The 22,616-nt window shown below is 41.4% G+C and overlaps 1 protein-coding gene across 2 annotated transcripts in view; it reads right to left on the bottom strand.

Moving 5' to 3' along the window:
- Positions 1-9,904: 9,904 nt before the first annotated feature.
- LITAF (lipopolysaccharide induced TNF factor) overlaps positions 9,905-22,616 on the bottom strand; it is a 145,043-nt gene continuing 132,331 nt past the window's right edge. For both annotated transcript variants that reach the window (XM_086941408.1, XM_086941407.1), the window contains exons 4-5: positions 16,832-16,991; positions 9,905-13,765 (exon numbers count right to left, since the gene is read on the bottom strand). In XM_086941408.1, coding sequence (XP_086797534.1) covers positions 13,657-13,765; positions 16,832-16,991 — 269 coding nt within the window. In that variant the 3' untranslated portion in view covers positions 9,905-13,656. The remainder of the gene's footprint in view (positions 13,766-16,831; positions 16,992-22,616) is intronic.

Genomic DNA, 22,616 nt, shown 5'->3' with positions numbered 1-22,616 from the left:
TAACAGGAGAGCAGAAATACACTCACATTCAGAACTTCCCTCAAATTTTAGCGCCTGTTGTCCACCTATGGGCATGCCGCTGAGCCAGTAGAATTAAGCAAGTGGGGACAACGACCGCAGGTTACAGAAGCGCTGCGTCTGAGAACTAGGACAGTTGTCTTTATTCTCTGCATGTGTACTGCAATATTCAATTCAGAACTCTGCTTGCAACACCAGCACTAGGATGGAAAAATGAAACATAACCAATCAAAAAAAGATGTTTAAATGCATACTGTGACTTTAAAGTGTCACTGCTGGTGCTGTAATCAGTTGTGCCATTGAACGTAACTTACGTGTGCAGCCAGACCGACATTTTAAAATTATTTAGCAGCTGAGTGAGCTTTCTGCTTAGCGCTTCCTGACAAAAAGCAAAACCTAGACCTGTGGTACTCAAAGTACAGCCCGTGAGCCGCCAGCAGCTTAGCAGGCTTTTGTTGGCGGCCAGAGGTGAGGCCTGATGATCTCTCATCCCACAGCTTCCCAAGGAGAGCTATACAGCTTGCTTATGCCACTAACTAACTCAGTACCTTAAGCGGCATGTAAAAGCCTGTGTTAACTGCTGAGGCCACGCCACTGCTGCCCGTCTTTCTTGTCACATAGAAAAAGCTAACCCAAAGAGTACTGGGACCTGGGTATTTAAATGATACAGGGAAAGTGGTCCCAGTGCACACATAATAAAATCAATTTTATATACTAAATCTTGAGTCCAAGACAATAATACGACAATGTAAAGAGGAATGTTATTTAATCACATCCTCTTACAGGCAATGTTACACAAGTCATCTTACAATATATACAATGTGCCTAGAGGAAAATGAGAAGGGGGTGGGTAAAGTGATTGTGAGGGTTGGGGGTTATTTAGGAAAGGTTTCTTAAAGATCCAGTGAGGTCATAGAGTTTATCATTTGACATCACATATGCATTTATTGGCAAGAACCACGTAGGAGGATGATACAGATCCTAGGCCATATATTGGAACCCAGTGAAAATAATCTGTTGTTCATGGATAGGTACAGGTGATAAAGATGTAGGTTTAGTTGACACCTTACTACGGGGTCTTCCTCAGGACTGGTTTTGGTGATGGGAGTTTAAAAAGGCACCTAGGGTTAAAGAAACACAAATTAAGCTAAAAAGAAATTCACCTAATTCATATAGGCGTTGGGATGTGCCAATATTTACCAAAAAGCCACTTAAATACAGTGACGTTGAATCAACACGAACTGGTGGGCCTGTAGGCTCCTAATGTGAATGGAGAGCGCGATCGCACCTGAAAGAATAAGGTGCAACCATGAGTGGCCCACCACTGATAGCCACCCGCATCGAGGTCCAAACCTCTGAATTATAATAGAATTATTTAATGCTCCACTAAGTTGCTTAAATCAAACCTAGGTAGGGATAACATCACGTATTTGACATCACATATATATTCAACCTGAGGGTACCAATTTCCACCATGTAGTGGCCTCATTGTCTCTGAAATTTGGCCTTGAAAGAACAAATCGACACACCACAAATCTTATAACACACCACTAAGAAAATACCTCTGTTTTTCTGTAGTTCTGTCCCCACTATTTGAACGTAGAATCTAGGAAGAATAAATTGACATATTGAAACTAATAGGCCATGCGGGCTCGAGACAGAAGTGGTAAATAACAATTAATCACGGTGCAACTCACCAGTCCACTTTGGTCTTAATATCGAAAGCGCAGCCCGTGCCTGAGTCTAGGAAACGGGATTGAAAATGAAGGCCCGGTCAGTATGAGCATTCTAACATGTTTAACATAACATCTCTCTCAACATTGGGAGCTCAAGGTGCTTACCGCGAGTGGCGTTGGTCTAGCCGGAATGAATCCAAAAGCGATTGTGTCGGGTTGCGGCTCGATATTAGAACCTTTGTGTAAGTACGTGGATGTCTTCTTGAAACCCATCGCTGAATTAACCACAACGTACCTACGTGACACGCTCCAGACTATTAATTTGGTAGATACTCACCCTTTTGACAATATGAAACAATTACTTGTCATCTGCGACATTGTGTCGCTTTACACAACATCCCACAAAATGAAGATCTTGATGTGATCAGACGAGTCTTGGACCTCCGCCCAGCACCTATGGCGGTGCCAACAGACTTAATTATTTTATTACTGACAATTGCCATGATGAGGAATTCTTTCTTCTTCCAAGGGTGTTTCTACCTGCAGACCAAAGGCGTCGCAATGGGGCGGCCTTCACAACTGAAAAATAGAGCCAAAGTACAGAAAAGAAGCATTGGCATAGCCAATAGGTCTCACCTTTGGGACCTTATAAGTATTTAGTAATGAATCACAATATCCTTGGTGCAACAACATTAACTGTTGCATGGCTAAAGACGAGACCTATTGGCTATGCCAATGCTTGTTAACTTTGCTACCAGACTAGGAAGCAGACGGATTAGGACACTCCTGCAGATTTATATAACTAAATGAATCTGGGAGTGAGATCTGGAGCCATATTAAGCAGGTTGCATTACAACGTGTTGAAAAACACTTTTTTGAGACGGATACTCTGCTTACTGCAGAGCATTCCATCCTTTAAAGTGCATGAAGGACTAGGGGTGGCCTTTATCTCTGATGTGTTGGCTTTTCGTCCCATTTCATGGTGGGAAAATCAGGACCAAGAAGAAAAAGCCCTTAGTAAGGAAATCTTAAGGGACTGTCCTTCCCTTCATCATACTAACCGTATTGGTTGGCTCAAGTAGTCTTAGTCTTAGTCTGGATATTTATATTGCGCAGACATATCACATCCCGGAGGGAGTCTCATGGCGCATGCGGACAATCCCAGAAAAAGAAAAGTGAATGATCCTGGAAATGGGGGCTTAACTAAAGAGCCATGTTTTCAACTTCTTTCGAAAACTCATGAGTTCGATGGTTGTACGTATGTTTAGAGGGAGTTTGTTCCATTGGGATGGTGCCATATAGGAGAAAGCACGTCCGCCATTTCTAGCGGTTAGAACTCTAAGTGGCATGAGCTGCAGCTTAAAGCTTGATCTCAATTGTCGACCAGGCTGGTACCATGTCAATTTTCGGTTCCAATATTTTGGTCCTGTGCCGTACATGTGTTTATGAACCAAACACATGGTTTTAAAGATGGCCCTTTTTTAGGTCGAGCCTGGAATTAGCATCCGAAGGATGCGTCCAGGTGGAGAACTATAGCTAGCTGACTCGGGGGAATGAAGGACAAGAAAGTGCCACGCGCTTCTCTCCGGCTGGATTTCACTGCGTGCACGGGCACCCACATTCACGCATGCGCACAGCCACACGCATACACAGCCACACGCATACACAGTCACACACACACACGCATACACACAGACTCCAAGACACATACACACATGCACGCTCACACACATACACAGCCCCCCCGCCGCCGCACGCGCGCACACACACACACATGCCCCCCGCCCTCGCAGCTCAGCAACAAGGTGAAGCCCCACTCACCGGCTTCCTTGGTGCGGCGGCTCTCCTCTCATCGGCAGCTGCAGGGCCCAGCAGCAGGACTCTTCCTCCCTCCTTCGGCACCGGAGCGCAGGGTAGGCTCCTGCCTGCTCCGGTGCTCCAAACAGCCGCAGCTCTTCCGTGGGAGGCGGGGTAGGCTCCCGCCCTCCTACTTCCTGTTTCCGGTTGTCCCGCCCGGCCTGCCTGACTTCCTGGTCGCAGGCCGGCGGCGATGTTCCGTTTGTACCGGGCTCAGGCCTGCACCATCGCGCTGCCTGTACTGTGCAGCACTATGCAGGGATGTCCCTTTCCCACCTCGTTCCTCCCAGGCCAGCTGTTGTGGGACGGCCTGACATGGATGTGTTCTTAATTCTAGATTAGATTGTATTACTAAATGCACGCAGTTTAGCCATTTGAAAGCGTATGTAAATCCAACTCGAATAAGAGGGGGCGCGTTTAATCATTCCTTACGCCATTCCATAGCACTTCAGCGCTTTCTCTTTAAATTGTGTTTATTATCCTAATTATTGGCCGAATGTGCAGCTTGCAAGCGAGGCTGCTGACGCAGGTCTTCCAAACCGCAGATGTAACGTCCTGCTGCAACAAAACCCTAACCTTCTGGGCAGCGGTCCACACGAGTGCCACGTGTGATCCTCGCCATGGGCACTTCTGGGGAAGGCCAGGTGAAGCTGTTTGGCACAAGCTACTGTTTATATCTGGATTGCACTGGGCTTTTGAAACGACTCACTTGGATGAAGTGCAAGATTACATTCAAAATGAAAACACTGCCGATGACTTGAGTGTGTCATGTGAGTAGCTCCTAAGTATACATTACTGTTTTTTTGCTCGCTTTATTATGGCAGCCTGCTTGGGAAGAAATGATTCCTGTTGAGACTGTGGAGACCTCTCCTGATTCATTTGAGTGTTACAGCAGACCAAATCACGGCAAAGCTGTGCGATCACGCTTTTGTGCCTTCCGCCATTCAAAGCAAAAGTTGAAAATAACGTCATGTGTGCATACCCTCTCTCTGAACAAGGCGTTATCATGCGAAGCACGTGGGCATCTACAAGATAATTAGTAATCACATTGTTTATTTAATTACTTGAAGGCATTTACAATGGTGATCCTAGTCCGGGGGAATTAAAAATGTTTCAAGCAGAACAAGGAACATATTCTGAACCATTATACACTTACCATGTGCCACTTACATGCTCCAAGCATGTGACATGCTCACACTGCTTCACAAACCATAACACACACAGCCAATTTAACTAACACCCATCATATAATTTACACAGCACAATGCCACAGACCTCTCATGAGCACACTTATCTCAACACACCTACAATAATGTAACCTTATACACAGCAGAACATGTACCGTTACACATACACTATTATTCTATAACACATACACTTGCATAAACAAGTCCCATCCCACACAGTCGCACATATACAGGCTCACACACCTTTTAATGGTAGCTTTTAGTCTTGATCATATTGCACGTACTGTTCTTTTGCAGTATGTGATGAAATGTACACTCACTGCTACCTGAATTCTGCAGGCGGAGGGGTTGGGTGTGTGTGTGTCCGCTTTGGCACTCTTAATGCTGCCGCCTGCCTGTACATCTTTGTTTTAAATAAACTTGTAATGTTGCTGCCAATGGTGTACTCGTGTTCTAGGTAATGCTTGGTAAAAAATATAGTGGGAGGTTACCCAGGAGTATGATTTTGGACTGATTTATTCTGTGGCACTGAACCGGTCTTCACCAGAAAAGAGACAAGACCGTTAAAATCCTTTGATAGTGTCTTTGAGTGATGATGTTTTAGTTAAGTATATTTAATGTAATATTTACCACGGAAAAGGTGACCTATGCAATATTTAGCTGGCATATTTTGAGTCTCTTTGAGTGGATTTGACATTTGAAGCACACTAAACTCTTTGCTTGTTCCTGTTGACCTGAAAGTGCCACTTTGGGTATAATGCTGCGTTATGCTCTTTTTAACATATGTAAAAGGAATGCTTTGGCTTTTTTTTAACATCGGCACGAGTAATACGTACTTGTCAAGTGGCAGTTTCCAAACCTATCGCCCAATAACGCACAACAGTTACATCAGAGAACGCATACTGCTAAAACGAGGCAGACCTATTGGCGTTGCCCGTGCATGTTTTCTACGGTCCCTGAAGAGCAGCTTTTTTGTTACCTTGTTTTTCCTATAGCTGTCAGTGGCTCTCCGGCGGGACAGAGCTGGCCAGAGCAGGGACGGAGTAATTTGCACTCCCAAAGTGCGCCTGAACTGTATGGCCGGCCCTCTTGGGCCGACCAAACAGTCCATGCGCAATTTGCATGTTCCTACCAGACTGCATTACACAGCCTGGTCAGCACAGGCTCCCTGTTGCAGTCTGAGCGCCGATCCACGGCCCTCAGACCAATCACAACGATGCATTGCAGCTTTGTGATTGGCTCAGTGGAGCCTGTCTGCAGGGTGCTGCCTGTTGCTGGGAGCCTGCAGAAAGTTGACTTGAAGGACACAGGAGAGGCTGACGCCGGACAGCTGGCAGGCCAGCCATTCCAGGTGAGTTGCTTTTTAAAAAAATGTGTGCCATCCTTCGGCCTCCCCTTCCCCCCTCCTCACCACCCGGGACCGGTGGAAGCTGCTACTGGTTGACTGGAACATACTTTTTAGGTCTCGCTTGGAATTAGCATCCGAGGGAATGAAGGACAAGAAAGTGCCACGCGCTTCTCTTCGGCTGGATTTAACTGCGTGCATGCGCACCCACATTCACGCATGCGCACAGCCACACGCATACACAGCCACACGCATACACAGACACCCCCCCCCCCCCGTCGCCGCCGCACCTACACACACACCCCCTCCCCCCCCACAGTCACACACACACACACGCATACACACAGACTCCAAGACACATACACACACGCACGCTCACACACATACACAGCCCCCGCCGCCACACACACACACATGACCCCCGCCCTCGCAGCTCAGCAACAAGGCGAAGCCCCACTCACCGGCTTCCTTGGTGCGGCGGCTCTCCTCTCATCGGCAGCTGCAGGGCCCGGCAGCAGGACTCTTCCTCCCTCCTTCGGCACCGGGGTGCAGGGTAGGCTCCTGCCTGCTCCGGTGCTCCGAACAGCCGCGGCTCTTCCGTGGGAGGCGGGGTAGGCTCCCGCCCTCCTACTTCCTGTTTCCGGTTGTCCCGCCCGGCCTGCCTGACTTCCTGGTCACAGGCCGGCGGCGATGTTCCGTTTGTACCGGGCTCAGGCCCGCACCATCGCGATGCCTGTACTGTGCAGCACTATGCAGGGATGTCCCTTTTCCACCTCGGCTTCTCAATGCACACCCAAGAGTCCCGTCTGCGGGGTCTCATGCAGGCACTTGGAGCACCGCCATAATCTACCAAGCGGCTCTGATCCTCACGTGAAAGGCTGTTTTGATGAGAGAGGGACCGGTATGAGGGCTGATAGAGCCTGAAGTAAGTGACCAATGTGAAGCTGGAGAGGTCGTAAAGTAGGGGGCTCCCCTACTGAGGTTGGGTCAGAGGGAGGGGCAGCTAAGGTGAGACAATTAAAACTAGACAACCTGGGGCAGCATACAGGCCTGTAGGGCTGCGGGGGAACACCAAAGTGCTCTGTGGAAATGCACCAAGAAATAGGCATAACATCCTAATGAGCACGCTAAAGCTGCGTGGGGCCTGGGAGCACTGAAGTTAAAGCATCCTGAAGGTGCTCCTGCAAGGCATGTATATAAATTACCTGCAGTTTCCTGACAGCACCGTTCCCCATTTGTGTGTGTTAGTTATTGTCTGAATATGCTTTTATTATTACTTTGAAATCCTTCACTCCTTCAAGGTGCTCATTTTTATACAAACAAAACTTAACTACTGCATAAAAAAAAACATTGCCATTTACAATACTAAAAGCTCAAACTTTTCTAATGCGAGACCTATTGCATTGCAAATGCTTGTTTAACAGGGAGCCAGTGTAGACTTTTTAGGCATGGCAGAGAAGGGGATCGTCTTGGTAAGCCCAGAATCAGACGAGCAGCAGTGTTTTGTACAACTTGTAATTTCCTAATATGGCACTCATTTATAGCAAGCAGAAGAGAGTTACCATAGTCTAACCTATTTAAGATAAGGCCCTGAACTAGGATTCTGCGTGCTTCCATTGGTATCCATTTGAAGACCTTACGTAGACTTCGCATGATTCCAAAGCAGGTGCCAACGGTGTAATTTACATGGTCTTTCATGGATAATTTATTATCCATGTGGATTCCAAGGTTGCGGACTGATTCCTTTGGGACGGGGCATTCCCCCATTTCCGAGGGCCACCAATCATGGGTCCAATGTACACTAGCTTGACCAAATGTCATTTCGGATTTGGCACCATTCAGTCGGAGATGGTTCAAACTCATCCAATTTTTTACCTCCATCAAGCACTTTTTAAAACGCTTTTTGGTGTCGTTTACATCAGGACCAAGGGTAACTAGTATTTGCGTGTCATCCGCATATGATAATGTTAGAGAATGTTTCACTTGTTTGGGAAGGGCAGTCCTATTTGAGCACCCAGAGGAAATCTGCAGCAAGGACATAACCTGGGTGAAGGTGAACTTTTTTAAAAACCGTACGTGGGCCAGAGAAGATGAGGAAGTGTAGTGTGCGTAGGTATTTTTGATTGAAAACTGTGTCATCAATTGAACTTTATCTCATTTAGTTTAAAAGTATTCATGACCGTTTTCTATTGACAAGATTTCGATTGGACATCCTGGACCATCTTTTGGCACATCCTCGGGGTGCACACAGAGGGCAGTGCGTCCCACCCTGTGGATGCGATAAAAAATCGCCACAGGATATAATGCACTTTTTAATGTTTTGTAGTTTCTATGACGCATCTAGAAAGTCTTATCATTCCTATTCTAAAAAAGCAAGTTTTAGGAGGCTTAGACCCGCTTGTATCCTTTTATAACAGCTTCCAAGCCACTCAGTATTGTATGTTCTTAGCTTTTTAAGGGTTGCCATAAGGCTTAGGTCTAGCTGTGATTAGCCTGCATGGACAGTTATTTGTAACTGTGATGACATGAATTCAGTTTTAATATGATCCAAGTTTACAATTTTGTATTTTATAGGGTTGCGATTGATGGTTTTACTGCACTTGATATGGCCCTTACTACCAACATTGTACTTGAACGGTATCGGACGACGTCCATACACATTTTGGACCCCTCAATCCTTGCAATAGCGTTTGTTTATCATCCCTGTACTCATGGGCCAATGACGGTCATATTGCACTGCTGTTGTATGTATTAGATGGAGATTTTTTAATCATGTTTGACTTCTATGGTTTTCTTTGTAAAAACCGAATAAAGTGTTGATGATCAATGAGGAAGAGTTTATATTATGTAGATTGATAGAATGTTTCTACATTTGCTAAGTTTGTATTTGAAACCTACCGCGCATGCATCTGAGTATATGGTGCAAGGACTTAACTTTAACATAATCACAGACTTCTTCTGTCTGGTCATAAAAAAGTGATTTTAGGCTTTCAGTGTAATCAAAATTGAGATTTTAATAATGCTGTTTCACCTGGGGAGATAGGATGGCTGAAGAGAAGTTGAATTATTTTCAAATGCATAATACTTTTTTTTTATTAGGATGTTTGATTTGCTATTTTGCTTTACAAATGGACGCTGTGACTTTGATATGTCTAATATTTTAATTTGGCTCTGGTTGTGTATCTAAAGTAGATATTCTGAGGAGGATTGGAGAAGGTTTCAAGAAAATGTATGCGGAAAGCAGCTGAAGGGAAGAAGAGGATCTTTTCCACATGGTTGAATTAAAGGCAACATCAGTTTGAAGAAAGCATTAAAGAGGCTAAAATTCAGACAAAATAATCGATTGTTGTTATGTTTGGAATTCTGTTGTTAGGGTAATAAGCTGCTTGTGGGAACCCCATAAAAGGAGTCTGCACAAACTTCGAGTCTCTAAAATCTCAATTTCCACTACACTGAAAGTTTAGAAAATCGCAATTCCTCCTTTATAAAGAAGAACATTCCAATAGCACTTTACACTGCTATTTCCTCTAACTAGTCAATTTCAGTTATTCTAAATATGCCTAGTGAAGGAGTCTTTGGCGTTTAAAGGTATTAACTAAAACACGAGTTGTGCTAATAATGACATGACAATAAGGGACGTGTTTATTTCAAGGAGGCTGCGCCTATTAAAGCCTGTGCCAATTTGAAATACGTTTCAATGTGCATAGGCCAGCTACAAGTGCAGATTGTGGTTGTGGAGCTGACAAGACTATAAACATTACTCAGGTACTACTTAAACCTTTTTGCTGGAAGTGGAAAACATGAAAAGCAATATTGTGTAATTTTGTAATGTAAAGCATAATCTTTATTTTGTCACATTAAATCAGTTCAGTAGATGCATTCACAGAAATAAGTGACTAACACATGTAAATTCCTTCAGGAGATCATCTTTAAAAAGATTTATCAAACATCATTACTGTACACAAGCTTTAAACGTAGAACGGTAAAGGGAACATGGAAAAAGAAGTCATCTCATAAAACATTGCCTCTATAAATTTGTATAATTGTGCATTATGTAATATACAAAAGCTGTATTGGATACAAAAAGTTAAGTTATTTATAACACAACAGGTAATATAAATGTAACTTTGCTACACGTCTGAATTTCTTTCAAAAGCCAATACATTTGCTCCTTTTGGACAGCAAGTTTGTGCAACTACAGAATTAAGCGTGCCAAAGGTATATCAATCAAGCTAGCTGACTTTGCATTCTAATGTCCTGTATGATAAATTTGGATCAAAGCCGAGTCACATTTCCCAAATAAACGTCAGCGAAGTAGAGAACTAAAAGTACTGGCCAGTTGCTCAGGAGCAGGGCCCAAGTTACTTCGAACAGTAAAGCAAAGCAAATGAGCATCCTACGGTACCTAAATTGTGAACTAATTTTATTTCTAGGTCTAGTGTTAGCTAAGCCCCTTTTTTCTTAAATTATATGTATAATGTACTTACTTACCGGCCCAATCAGCTAGCTCTTTTAATCTATTAGTCTATGATGTCACTCACATTTTTCTTTGGCCAGCTGGAGCCAACAGCATGAGAGAGTGGGCCAGCCCGTTTGAGCCATTGGCTAACCTCAGTGAGATTTATGGCATTCTGCCTTTTCTCAAGTAGCACACCCACAAACAAATTAAGTTCCCTTTAGGGGCAGTACAATATGGCAATGTGTGACTTCTGAGACCAAAAAGAGTTTGGCTTTTAGACAAAGATTTTTTTTACATTGGCGAAGGGTTGGAAGCTCCCCCAACAAATACACAGTACACAAACAATGACAACACAAAGAGAAGTGTGGCTCAATGGTTAGAGCTGCAGACCCTGATGCAGAGGTCTGGCCCGGAACCAGGGTTCAATTCCCGACGCGGCAGGGTCTTGGGTCAAAATGTCTGCGGGCTCAATAACTCTCGCCTCGGTGCCTACTCTAACCATGGGTTCCACTCTGCAACTCTGGGCAATAGCTTGCTTAATCTCCACAACGGCCCCAACAGCGCTGGGGATGTCTGGCTTCACCTTGGAGATGCCCAGGAGGGACCATCTCACAGGGAAAGCCAGGACGGGTTCCCCAGCGGTATACAGCGCCAGGACACTCCGAGATGGAGTCACAGTGCGCTTTACAAGTATACACATTTACTTACAAAGCCAAAGGCTGGCAGTTAACACCACACCTATTGGTTTTGCCATTGCATGTTTCCTACAATGTTTAACCCTTCATGTTTACTGGACGTTAAACTTACAGCTAACACCCCAACACCATTCAAATACCAGGAATGCCTGCATATAAGCACCATTAGTTCTACCATAAAAATAGCCAAAATAATCTAAAGCATGAGATGTAGTATATGGCAGGAACTATTTTATAATTGAAATATATAAAATGTGATTTTTCACAAAGCTATCACTACAAGATAAACAGGCTAAATAGTGAACATACATAATTATATTTGTTCTGTATGTATGAAATCGAATAATCAAAATCAATGTTGGCTGCTATAAAATCCGATACTTACTAAATATAAGCATCTCTTCATAACCATTTCCCAAGCAGCATTTGCCATTTTCTCACTGGCGTGGTTACACAAGGGCTTGGGTTGGGTCCTTGTATGGCCAGAAAGGAGGTTGCACCATTAATATGCAGTCAAAAAAAAAACCCTGTTGGCCTTAACTCTAATATGAGGATTTAAAATAATTTGCAATAATGAATTTTCAAAACATCATACAACTGTAAACAATCTTAAACACATTGACTGAAAGAGTATGTGTCAAAATATCAGTGCACATAGACAAATTTCAGTTCTCACAATCTTCAGTGTTACTTGGGTGCCCACCACCCTGCGAAGCAGTTGCGCGCCATTGACTTGCCTTATGTCCTAGTCTCTCCTTCTGAAATATCACAACGTGAAGATAGAGGAACACGATCACCTAACTGGTGCATAGGGTGATGGGCAAGTGAGTAACACTTTAAGAACCAAACTTTGTATGTGTACACTAATAGTTTGATTCAGAAGCTTTCTGTAAATAGTTCTTTATGGTTGCTTACAAACACGCCATATTTTGAAAATACAGTCAATGTGAATAGATCTCTTATTTTATTATTGCATTAAATGTTTCCTCTGCAATTTCTTAACAACACATTAGTGTGAATGAAAAAGGTGGTATTTATTTTCAGTCTGGTTTGCTCATCATCCAATAATGATGCCAATAGACACGTGACTTACTGTTATCTAAATACCCTGATTACTCAGTCAGCCAAGCAGGCGAAGATTTGTTGAGAAAACCTAGAATGAAAATCAGGTTAACTTGGGGACTATGAGTAGCATTCTACACAGGCTCACCCGCCAGGTCACAAGAATCGCGGATTATAAATACGACTACCGTATGAAAGTAAATGCAAGGTGTCCTGCATTCAAGAACAACATTGATCTTTACAAGAACAATGTCACTGGTCCAATAAAATATATAATTATCGATCTGTATTTATATAAAACTGAAAGAAATAAAAATATAGCAACTTTATTTTGTCAAGAAGAACACAATTAAGCAGCAAAGAACTAAATTCTATGCAAGATCTGTAGAATCCTATTTCCGCAAAGTGGCAAGCCACTGATAAAGAATTCTCCCTGAATATTGTCAAATTAAATTGGCTTAACAGGCACTATTGCTATCTCTAATTTATACCACCCCCGAACTGTAAACTCAGCTGGCTGTGTGTGAGCACCACAAAAAAAGTATAATATCACACTTATTGGAGCACAATACCCCTGGCATTTCTTCACAGAATCCCTGGGTAATATACAGAAGTTAACCCCATAGTCATTTAACCTTCTTGGTGCATTAATATTTGAAGAAACACGTACTTCATATTCCCAAAGAAGAATTTAAGCCTCTTACTTAAGAGTACGTTTCCATTTCATTTATAAAATTATAAAACCTGCAGATAAAAACATTTCACAAAAAGAAAAAAAATACACATGTTAAATGTGGCGGGTTGGGACTTGTGGTGAGTATTTTAACTGCTGGTCTACTTTCCATCACCTTTACTGCATGTGCCGTGTTGCTGGAACTCCTATTTACTGCAATAATAGCCACACAATATTTCTACTATTACGCTGCCTGCCATGTATGGCAATGTCAAATTGGAGCAAAACTAGTGATCTTGTTTGCCAATTTCAAACTTCAATGAAAAATCCCATGAAATTAAGTGCCTTCATTTGTGAAACATGACTTATCAGAACACAGATTTCAATCTTATATAATATTTCTTTGCATTAATATTGTGCTAACTTTATCCCAAGGTATGAGGGCATAATTTCTTTTTTTAACAAGAGAACCAGAGTCGCCAAATCATTTTTTATGGCACAGGGTGTCCAAGTAATTTGTCCAGAATAACAGGATGTCGAGCTCATGCTGGGCTCGAATCTGGTTCCCTAGTTTCAAAGTCAGCAGCTCTAAGAACACTTATGTGCATACAGTCAGGATATCAGCTACAAAGGAGCTGTGCCATCTTGGTTGCATCTCATCTGTTTTGGATTGCAGGACGGTATCTATAAACGCTTGTAGGTACCAAGAAGGGCTTTGCAGTTTGGACAATAGTGATCTGCATCCTGGAGGGCATCGACACAGAAAGGAATGAGACAGCAGCCAGCAGCACAACTGCAAAAGAATAAAAACAGAGGTCTTTTAACTTGCTTCAAGTGTAGAGTCAGCAACAGTTATGTTATTTAAGGTGTAATAGGTGTTATGAATGCTATCATTTCAAATGCTATAAGTCATAGTATGCATGCAAAGGTTTCACCAGTGCATGGTAGAGTGGTGAGTTCTAGTTACCGTAGTGTGGCAAGTGAGGTGACAGGAATGTACGGAGGTTCGCAACTTACAGTAAATGAAAGGTGGTGCACAAATTATAAATTTTAATTGGAAGTATAACTTTAGAATTTGTAATGTTTCTATAGTTTAAATTGGCTTTGTTTAGAAAGAATAATTAATGTTTTCCTAACTACAATATATCTTTGTTTTTTTCATTGAATATTTATTCCCTGAAAAAACAAAAAGATAAAGTGATGTTATTACTAAGTGAAAGTCAGTTAAAAAAAAAACCATTTACACAAAAAAAGAAAACAACGCTGATATTCACCAACTATAGTTAATTGAAGTAACTTTACTATGACTTCTCCTTCACAGGGATGTCATTAATGAGGTCATGTCAGATGTCATCAGTAATTTTATCAGTGATATTATAGAACATGTCATATATAATATGATATTTCAGGTCATACACAGTGCAAGGCAAATGTGCAAGTTACGGTTACTTCATATAACGAACTGTTGAAATTCAGGGTCTATTTTTTATAAACTTAAAATTGTCTTTAACTGACATTTTCACCTAGCTATAACGTCACTCTACCATAGCTTTTTTCTGCAAATCTCTATATTGTTTTTTTAATGTAAAGTAAGGTACTGCCATGCCTAATTAGAAACGTTGATTTAACCTTTGGAAATAGACGCTTTAACATTGCATGTTCAGCACATTTGCATCTGGGGAAGGTACTACCTCTTCCACAAAATCTAGTGTTGAAATTGACTGCACAAAAATACTCCAGTTACTAATGGCAGTGACACTAGTTGAAACAGGTAAAGCGTCTAACAGGTCTTGGATTAGTTTGTGCAGAAGTATTGGAAAAAACTCATACAAAGGCTCATCAACCATTCCTTTATCAAATGAGCCCATGCTCTCTACTGAAATCCACAAGCCTCTATTTTCATTAACAAGTTCCTCTAACGCAATTCAACTAGAAAGAAGGCATTGCTGCTGCCACTCATCTCCCTATATTCATGTTGCAGCAAAATCTAGACTAAAGCTCCCAGTCTAGGCATGAAGCAGATGTGTTTGCTTAGGGTGTAAATGAGCCCATTTCCCAGAACTTTCAGCAATATATTCCCCTCAACAACCGACAACTCTCTCAACTCTGCTGACATGGTCATCACTCCTGTTGTTCCATCCCAACCAATTCCACTTTTCAGGCCGTTCCACTATCATACCACTGCTGACCTGCACAATCTCATGAGCCTGTACAGCTGCTTTATACTCATCACTCACACTGGACTTTGTGATCTAGGTCCTAAAAGCCTGTTTATAATTTACTGGATACAAAGCTGCTGATCTAAAAAACCCCACCTGATCATACTGGCACTCCACAATGTATGGATCATCAAAACTGCTTTCCTTCTCTAGAACAACATGTACCTGAAGTAATACAACTAAAACAAGATCAAATTTCATAGTAGACTTTCAAAAAACATTTTGAGAACTGGGATTGCTTCTGTACTGCAAAAGTGGTAGGGAACCAAGAATATTGTTTTGAGAAACAGAAACTAGAATGTATCTGGAAGGGACGGGGAGTACCTAGGTCAGGCACCATTTATAATGTAGTATCAGACTCAATCAGAAGAATATTAAACTCCGAAGTAAAAACAACTGAACGTCTGAGAACTGGAGAAGTGAAAAAGTCCTAGTACTGATCAACCTTTATGACAATTTTAATGTGTCATTTCTTTTTAACAAATGTTCTCGCCAGGATACAAGAATGAAGCAAGTAATTACTTTACGGCCCTTTTCTTCCTTTATATTGGCTGAAGGGGATTATTGTGGGAGAGCAGTATCATCTTGAAACAAACTTAATGTGCAAGTATCTGATAAAAGATTCAGAATAAATACTGGTTAGTTACAAAGGTCCACCTGGCACAGGCAGTGACAACTTGTAATACAATGATTGAAAGAAGAAGTAGTGTGGATGGCATGCAGCTCTTCGATGAACATTATCAAAAACAATGTTTGAACAAGGACTTGCATGGCAAAGCAAAGCAAAAAATAAAGTTCATGACACAGAATAAATTCTGAGGTGGATATGGAAAGTCGAAGGAGTTAAAACAGGTGTCTTTGATGAACACCTCACTCAAAAATGAGAAGAACCTTTTGCAGCCCTAAGTACAAAAGGGTGAAGCTTCTGTTCATCTCTTCACTTCCAAACACGCATGTGATCTTTAAGTTGATTCCTACTCCCTAATATCTACACAGCTCCATTGCTTCCTAGACAGATTTAAGTTCTACGAGTGTAAGTTGATGTGTGGGAAAGATCTGCAATAGCAGTTATCCCCAATTTTCATTTTTAAGTCTGGCATTATCCAAGAACTTTTGATTGTTACTAAAATTGTATATCTGTATTTATAATCAGCCCTCTTCACCCATTGGACTAAATTTGTGCCATTCACATTTTCCTTCTACCCCCTCCAGCACAGGCCATGTGGCAGTGAGCCGACCGACATCAGCCACTGCCTAACTGCGTTGTGATTGATGAATATTGCTGTTTCACAGGGAGAAATCAGCAACCAAAGCAGTTCCCCTCAGTTACAGGGACTATTATGGCTATGTGTGCTTTTTTAACCAAAAACAAAGCCTGCTTTTACCCAATGTTTTTTATATGATTGGGATGGCCTGCCTGCTCCCATATCAATACAATTTAATAAACCACCCATGACAAAACAAAGCAAGCGTCAACAAAGTCAAAAGCCTGGAAGTCAATGCTAGACCTATTGGATTTCTTTTTAATAGTAGTTTGGAGTAGCAGCTACATATTAGGGGACAACAGGGTGACAAATTAGAACGTAAACCAACTGCCAAGCAAAAGAGGCAATAACGAAATTCAACATGATAAAACTTACCCCATAATACACAGACCGCCACAGGATAGCCAGGTCAGTGCTCCAGCATTGAAGGAAACACGGGTAACAACCATCTGGTTACACGAAGGACAGCACAATTGGACTGGGCGATCATAAAATGATACAGCCGGCTGTTGCACATATACAGTTTGGACTGTAACTGATGAGAAAACATAAAACAATAGCCATGAGTATAAGCGTGAAGAATCAAACATTTAAATGATATGGTAGTGTCACACTAAACATAACACAACATAACGTGAGTCTGTACTTTTGCATGCCAAAAAATACACTTTTGAATCAATCTATCTTTCGGTGTTCTTTCAGGAAAATGTTTGCACGCTAAGGAGCCAGTCATTCGGTATCAATTGAATATTTATTTAACTGTAGAAAATGCTTTCCAGCTTTTAAAATATATTTGCTTTAAGATATTATAGATGGAACAAAGACTTCATCGCCCTTGAAATGATCACGTTTATTCTAAGTAAAGGCAGTTTAATCACATTTTTTTGATCGCATTGTCTTTTTGGTTTTTGGTCAAGCATGAGCAGCGAATGCGCTGCTCTGCGAGGCATATTGTCTTAAGGTATGGACTTGAAGCTCCACCCATTTTCCGCCCATCTTTTCAATTTGAAAACAGGGGGTCCCAGTAAGAAGGACGTATTAATAGAGGAAATTTAGGACAAAGTAGAAAGAAATAAATGCATCTATAATGTTTTATTCACATTATAGGAAAAAAGTTGACAAAATCAAACATACAATACAAAATCGTATCAGTGCCCCTGGGGGGGAGAGAAAGGGGGGACGTGCAGTCGTGAGGGTAGTGTAGGGAGGTAATTGGTGACAGTAAAAGCATGTTTTATTCAAACATTGTCATAGGTTTAGTGTCAATTGGACAACATACAGACATTAAATCAGCTTAAAAGTTCAGACAACACATGCCCCTAAGTCCGTATTATACAAAATTGGGGTGGGAGGAGGCTGTGTACGAGCTGAGAAAGTCGACGTTTCGACCCACGGGAAGCAGGACGCATTAAAATCCTTGCAGTAGGGTCTTCATCAGGACGGGAGGGGGGTGGCGGGGCAGGCAACCTGTTTGAATCAGTGTTGCTGGGTTAAATTAATTTGTTAGGGTCGATATAAGTATTTCATCTTGGTAGAGTACAATACATATCCCACAAGGGTAATGGGGAATGAAACGATCCGGGTGCTGGGCTGGGGACCACTCCAAAACTCGATTAGAGAGATGTCAAATTCGTGTCCCCGTAGAACGGAAGGGTTAATCACAATCCGTGACCGGTCTGGCGCAGTATAATCAGAGCGCAACCTCTGCCTCGGCTGTCTCGAGGAGAACCGAAACGTCGACTTTCTCAGCTCGTACACAGCCTCCTCCCACCCCAATTTTGTATAATACGGACTTAGGGGCATGTGTTGTCTGAACTTTTAAGCTGATTTAATGTCTGTATGTTGTCCAATTGACACTAAACCTATGACAATGTTTGAATAAAACGTGCTTTTACTGTCACCAATTACCTCCCTACACTACCCTCACGACTGCACGTCCCCCCTTTCTCTCCCCCCCAGGGGCACTGATACGATTTTGTATTGTATGTTTGATTTTGTCAACTTTTTTCCTATAATGTGAATAAAACATTATAGATGCATTTATTTCTTTCTACTTTGTCCTAAATTTCCTCTATTAATACGTCCTTCTTACTGGGACCCCCTGTTTTCAAAGCCTAATACCCAGGTCCCAGTGACTCCTTTGGGTTAACCCTTTCTCTCATACCATCTTTTCAATTGGCGCCTGTTACTTTTGTTTTTAAATGGTTGCTTCGGATTCATGATTAGGCTTAGTAGTCTCTCCTTGTCTGCATTTGTAACCTCCCATAAGGAATGGACTTTTTACTTGTGTTGTTACATGGTATGTTTTATCTACAGTCTGTGAGTACTATTGTCTTTAATGATTTTCCCCTTTTGCAGGCACAAATTGCTTTCCTGCAAGGGAGCCCGCTTTGCCTATGGGTGCCGTGCTGCGGTTTCAGTACAGCTCCCACTTTTACATTTTTATTGGGCCAACTTGACAAACGCATGCTTTTTGGGGGGAAAGCGTCACACTCTGCGCTTTCACTTTAATGGCCGCGCATACCTTTCTTTAGACGAACCGCGTCTAAAGAAAGGGGCGTGGCTTCCATTAAAGTTAAAGTGCGGCAGGGGCCACTTTTACCACAAAAAAAATCATTTGTTTGTCAAGTACAATGCAATAGGTCTTGCATTTGCAAAAGTTTAAGTTATTGGCTTTGTAAATGACAATGCCTTATTTAAGTGCTTTTTAAAAAAAACAAATAAAAGGCATTGTCGTTTACAAATGGCAAAAGCTAAACTCACGCAAATGCAAGGCCAACTGCATTGTAAATGCTTGTTAGATCTGGCACTTGAGACAGGTTTAGAAGGTATGCCAGTCTATTGCTTTTCCATCACTCCATAGATATACAAACATAGGAGAGACTTTTGGTTAGCAAACTTTCTCCATTGGTTGGTTTAATCAACAATCGCATTTTGCTTCTGCCCAAAACAGCATAACGCAAGTTATTCAGCCATTCACATTACAAGATAGCTGCCTTAACTCTGAATGACTGCACAAAACCTGTGGACATTTTTCACATCCATCTAAAAATAGTTAATTTCCATTTTGTGGCGTATCCTGGTTTCAAGTGTCCTTTTCATTTTAGTTATTTCTTATATTCGCTTAAATTAGCAGCAGTTGCCTGCACTTCAGGAGTCTAGTTAGAAGTGATTTATTTTAACCAGAAACGTTTTGAAAAAAATTAATGTGCAAATATATAGTGTTTACATTTAGGTGGCCACGTGTTTTCTTTGTTTCCACTTCTTTATTTTGTGGCACATTCTTGCAATTAAATAAAAAAATAAAAAAAGGAACTACATAATTAATCTGCGGGCCTGTCCTATAGGCTTTGCCAAAACATGAAATCAGCACAGACTTCTGAAAAACAGATGCCTATGAAGAGCATCATATTCTGTAGCACGCAGAATAGTGAGTCCACACAAACACATTGCCCGTCTTCTTTGGAAATACTGTGGCACTGCTTCTGAAAAGGAGTGCAACTGCACCAGCTTCAGCACTGCTGCCACCAGAGTTAACAATATTGTTAGGTGAAGGTGTGCAGAGAAGCTTATTAAATTTTCACAAGAGGAATATTCCTAAAGAAAACTATAGAAGCCTACAGTACCCTGGTTGGGGTGACCCTGAGGTTTCCTATGCAACTGTAGAGCAATACCAAATACAAAAAAAAACCCAGCAAGTTTGTCTAATTTATTGCCTTCCCGTCTCAGAGAGTAAATGATCAATGTGAAAAATCCAAAACTCTCCTACTTGTTGAGACTTAAATCCAAATTGAAAATGTGATCCTTGGAAAACGAGTAGGAAAAAATACTGATTAAATCAAATGCAACTAAGAACATACCAACTTATGAGACAATTTTTAACACAGACTTGTCCTAAAAGAAAACTGTACAAAGGTAATGAGAGCAAACCGACTGTTGATCACGGAGCTGTAGAGTGCTGCTCAGCCTGTGCGCGTGTGTATGAATGTTGATTGCATGAATGTTCGTATGGTGTGTTGAATGTCAGTTGATGTTCGGGCTGAGCAGAGTTCATACGGCTCCTGGTGGGGTTCTCCAATTTATATCTTAAACCAAAATAAAGATCAACTTACAACAAATGACCTCGGCTTCCTGGATTATCTCTTCTTTACATTTGGCGACGCTTCAGAAACGGACCTCCGTGCAAATTTAAAAGACATTTAAAAAAAAAAACGAAACGGAACGAAAAGTGAAACTTTAAGAAAAGGATCCAAACTGAAAAGAAGACCTTCAACAAAGCATTTCATACGTACTGGCACCGAGAACCCCACTAGTGACCTCACCGGTCGCCCTAGAAGTAAGTGCCAGTTATTTATTTAAATTTAACATTATACAACTTTTAAAAGGGACATAATTTAAGCAGCGCTCCCTTTGTCAACAAAAGAATTTATCAAGTGAGGAAGATTTTTCGAAATCGGCCAAGTCAAACTTTAAAGGGCGCACAAGTGGTTTCTCTGCATGCAAATTCCTACGAGTCCGATCACCCGCAATTTTAAAGCGCCTTTCTCGTAATGCTCATCTTCCTGCCTCATATTCAGTCGCTGCTTAGTTTTACTATCTGTTTGTTTTTGACTGCTGCCTGTGATTACTGTCCTGCCACCTTGTGACTGCTCTGGTGCAACAAGCCTTTCACTACCTGACCGGCATGATGACGAATTCCGGTTGAAAAGCAGATTATACTTAACCAGTTCGGGGAAAGAAAGATGAACCTGTTACCCTCAACCGGAGTACAAGTGTTTCTTTTCTGATTTCTTTCTGAACTGCTCCTCTTTGTGAAGAAAAGAGTGTTAAGTTTATTTCAGCGGCAGGCGGAAGGGAGTTTTACATTTTCCTTCAACAGCAGTGTGTCAAGTGTTTAACGTGAGAATTTTCTTAATTATACTTTACTAAAATGTTAAAAGTTAAGAGCATATGACCTTGCTCGCGCTCTTACCGTTATAGCTTTGAAGCTTCAAATCCAGCGCGAGGCACCTTCATGCATCTACCTTTCTTTACTTGGCTTCCCACTGTGACGTTTTACAGCGTCACTACAGCTATTCAGCGATTTGAGGAGCATCGTACAGCCATGAGCCACCCGCTCCAACGTAAAAGACGTACCGCCATTTTTAATGTGTGTTTTCCAATGGTAATTCCCTGTGAACTATGTGTCGTGCCAATCGCTTTATTTTTGGTTTTTGGAAAGATTCGTGAAGTCGGCTTTCACTCACTCATATTTGTGGCTTCTTCCGGTTCATCAACTCGTTTCTGGGACCTTGGAACGTTTTATTTTTACTATCTGCAGGTACTGTTTCTCTGGCGGACATCATACACAAACTTCCCTTATGCCGTTTTCTGTGGGAACTTACATCATTGCTGCCTTACAGTGCCACCTACTGGTTATTTTCCTTCATTTCACGCAAATAATTATTTCATATGCTCATTCAAGTTAGAGACTGATAATGCAGATTTTCTACAATTGAATTTTGCAGATGATATCACCTTTCTCTTCCATATTTCTACAGTTACTTTATCCTTATAGTTACATTAATCTTAAGTATTTAATTATTTGAATTTTTGCAGTGATTTCAGAATGAGTATTTTAGTATAAGCGTTACATGATTTGTATACAGGCATGTCTAAAAATGAAATGATTTTACAGTCATACTTAGTTTCATGCTTCACCAAATATTTTTGATGTTTTAAAGTAGGCTAATGCAGTCTCTTTTGAGGAAGAATATATATATTTAAAAAAAAAAAATTCTAATGTTTTGAAAGGAAGAATGCAAATGCATTCCACCACACCAACTTTTTAAGTTATTTATATGGGTCTTATTTTAAGACGTGTGGTTCCTTCTATTGTACACTGTAAACCACACTAAGCTTTTAAGCTATATGTATATGGGTCTTACTTTAAGACGTGTGGTCTCTTTAAAAATGCAAATGCATTCTTCAGTACTATTATCCACACTAAGCTTTTTAGCTATATATTTATTTGGGTCTTATTATAAGACGTGTGGGTCTCTTTTAAAAAAAAAAGGGTCAAGTTCCTTTTTAAGTGTGTCATTATCCACACTAAGCTTTCTCTAGCTATATATATATATATGGGTCTTATTTAAAGACGTGTGGAGATTTGATGCCTTTC

This window comes from Lissotriton vulgaris, chromosome 10 (genome assembly GCF_964263255.1).
Source record: "Lissotriton vulgaris chromosome 10, aLisVul1.2, whole genome shotgun sequence".
NCBI lineage: Eukaryota > Metazoa > Chordata > Amphibia > Caudata > Salamandridae > Lissotriton > Lissotriton vulgaris.
Note: the sequence above shows the minus strand (reverse complement) of the source record. Positions and strands in the feature narration are given on the sequence as shown.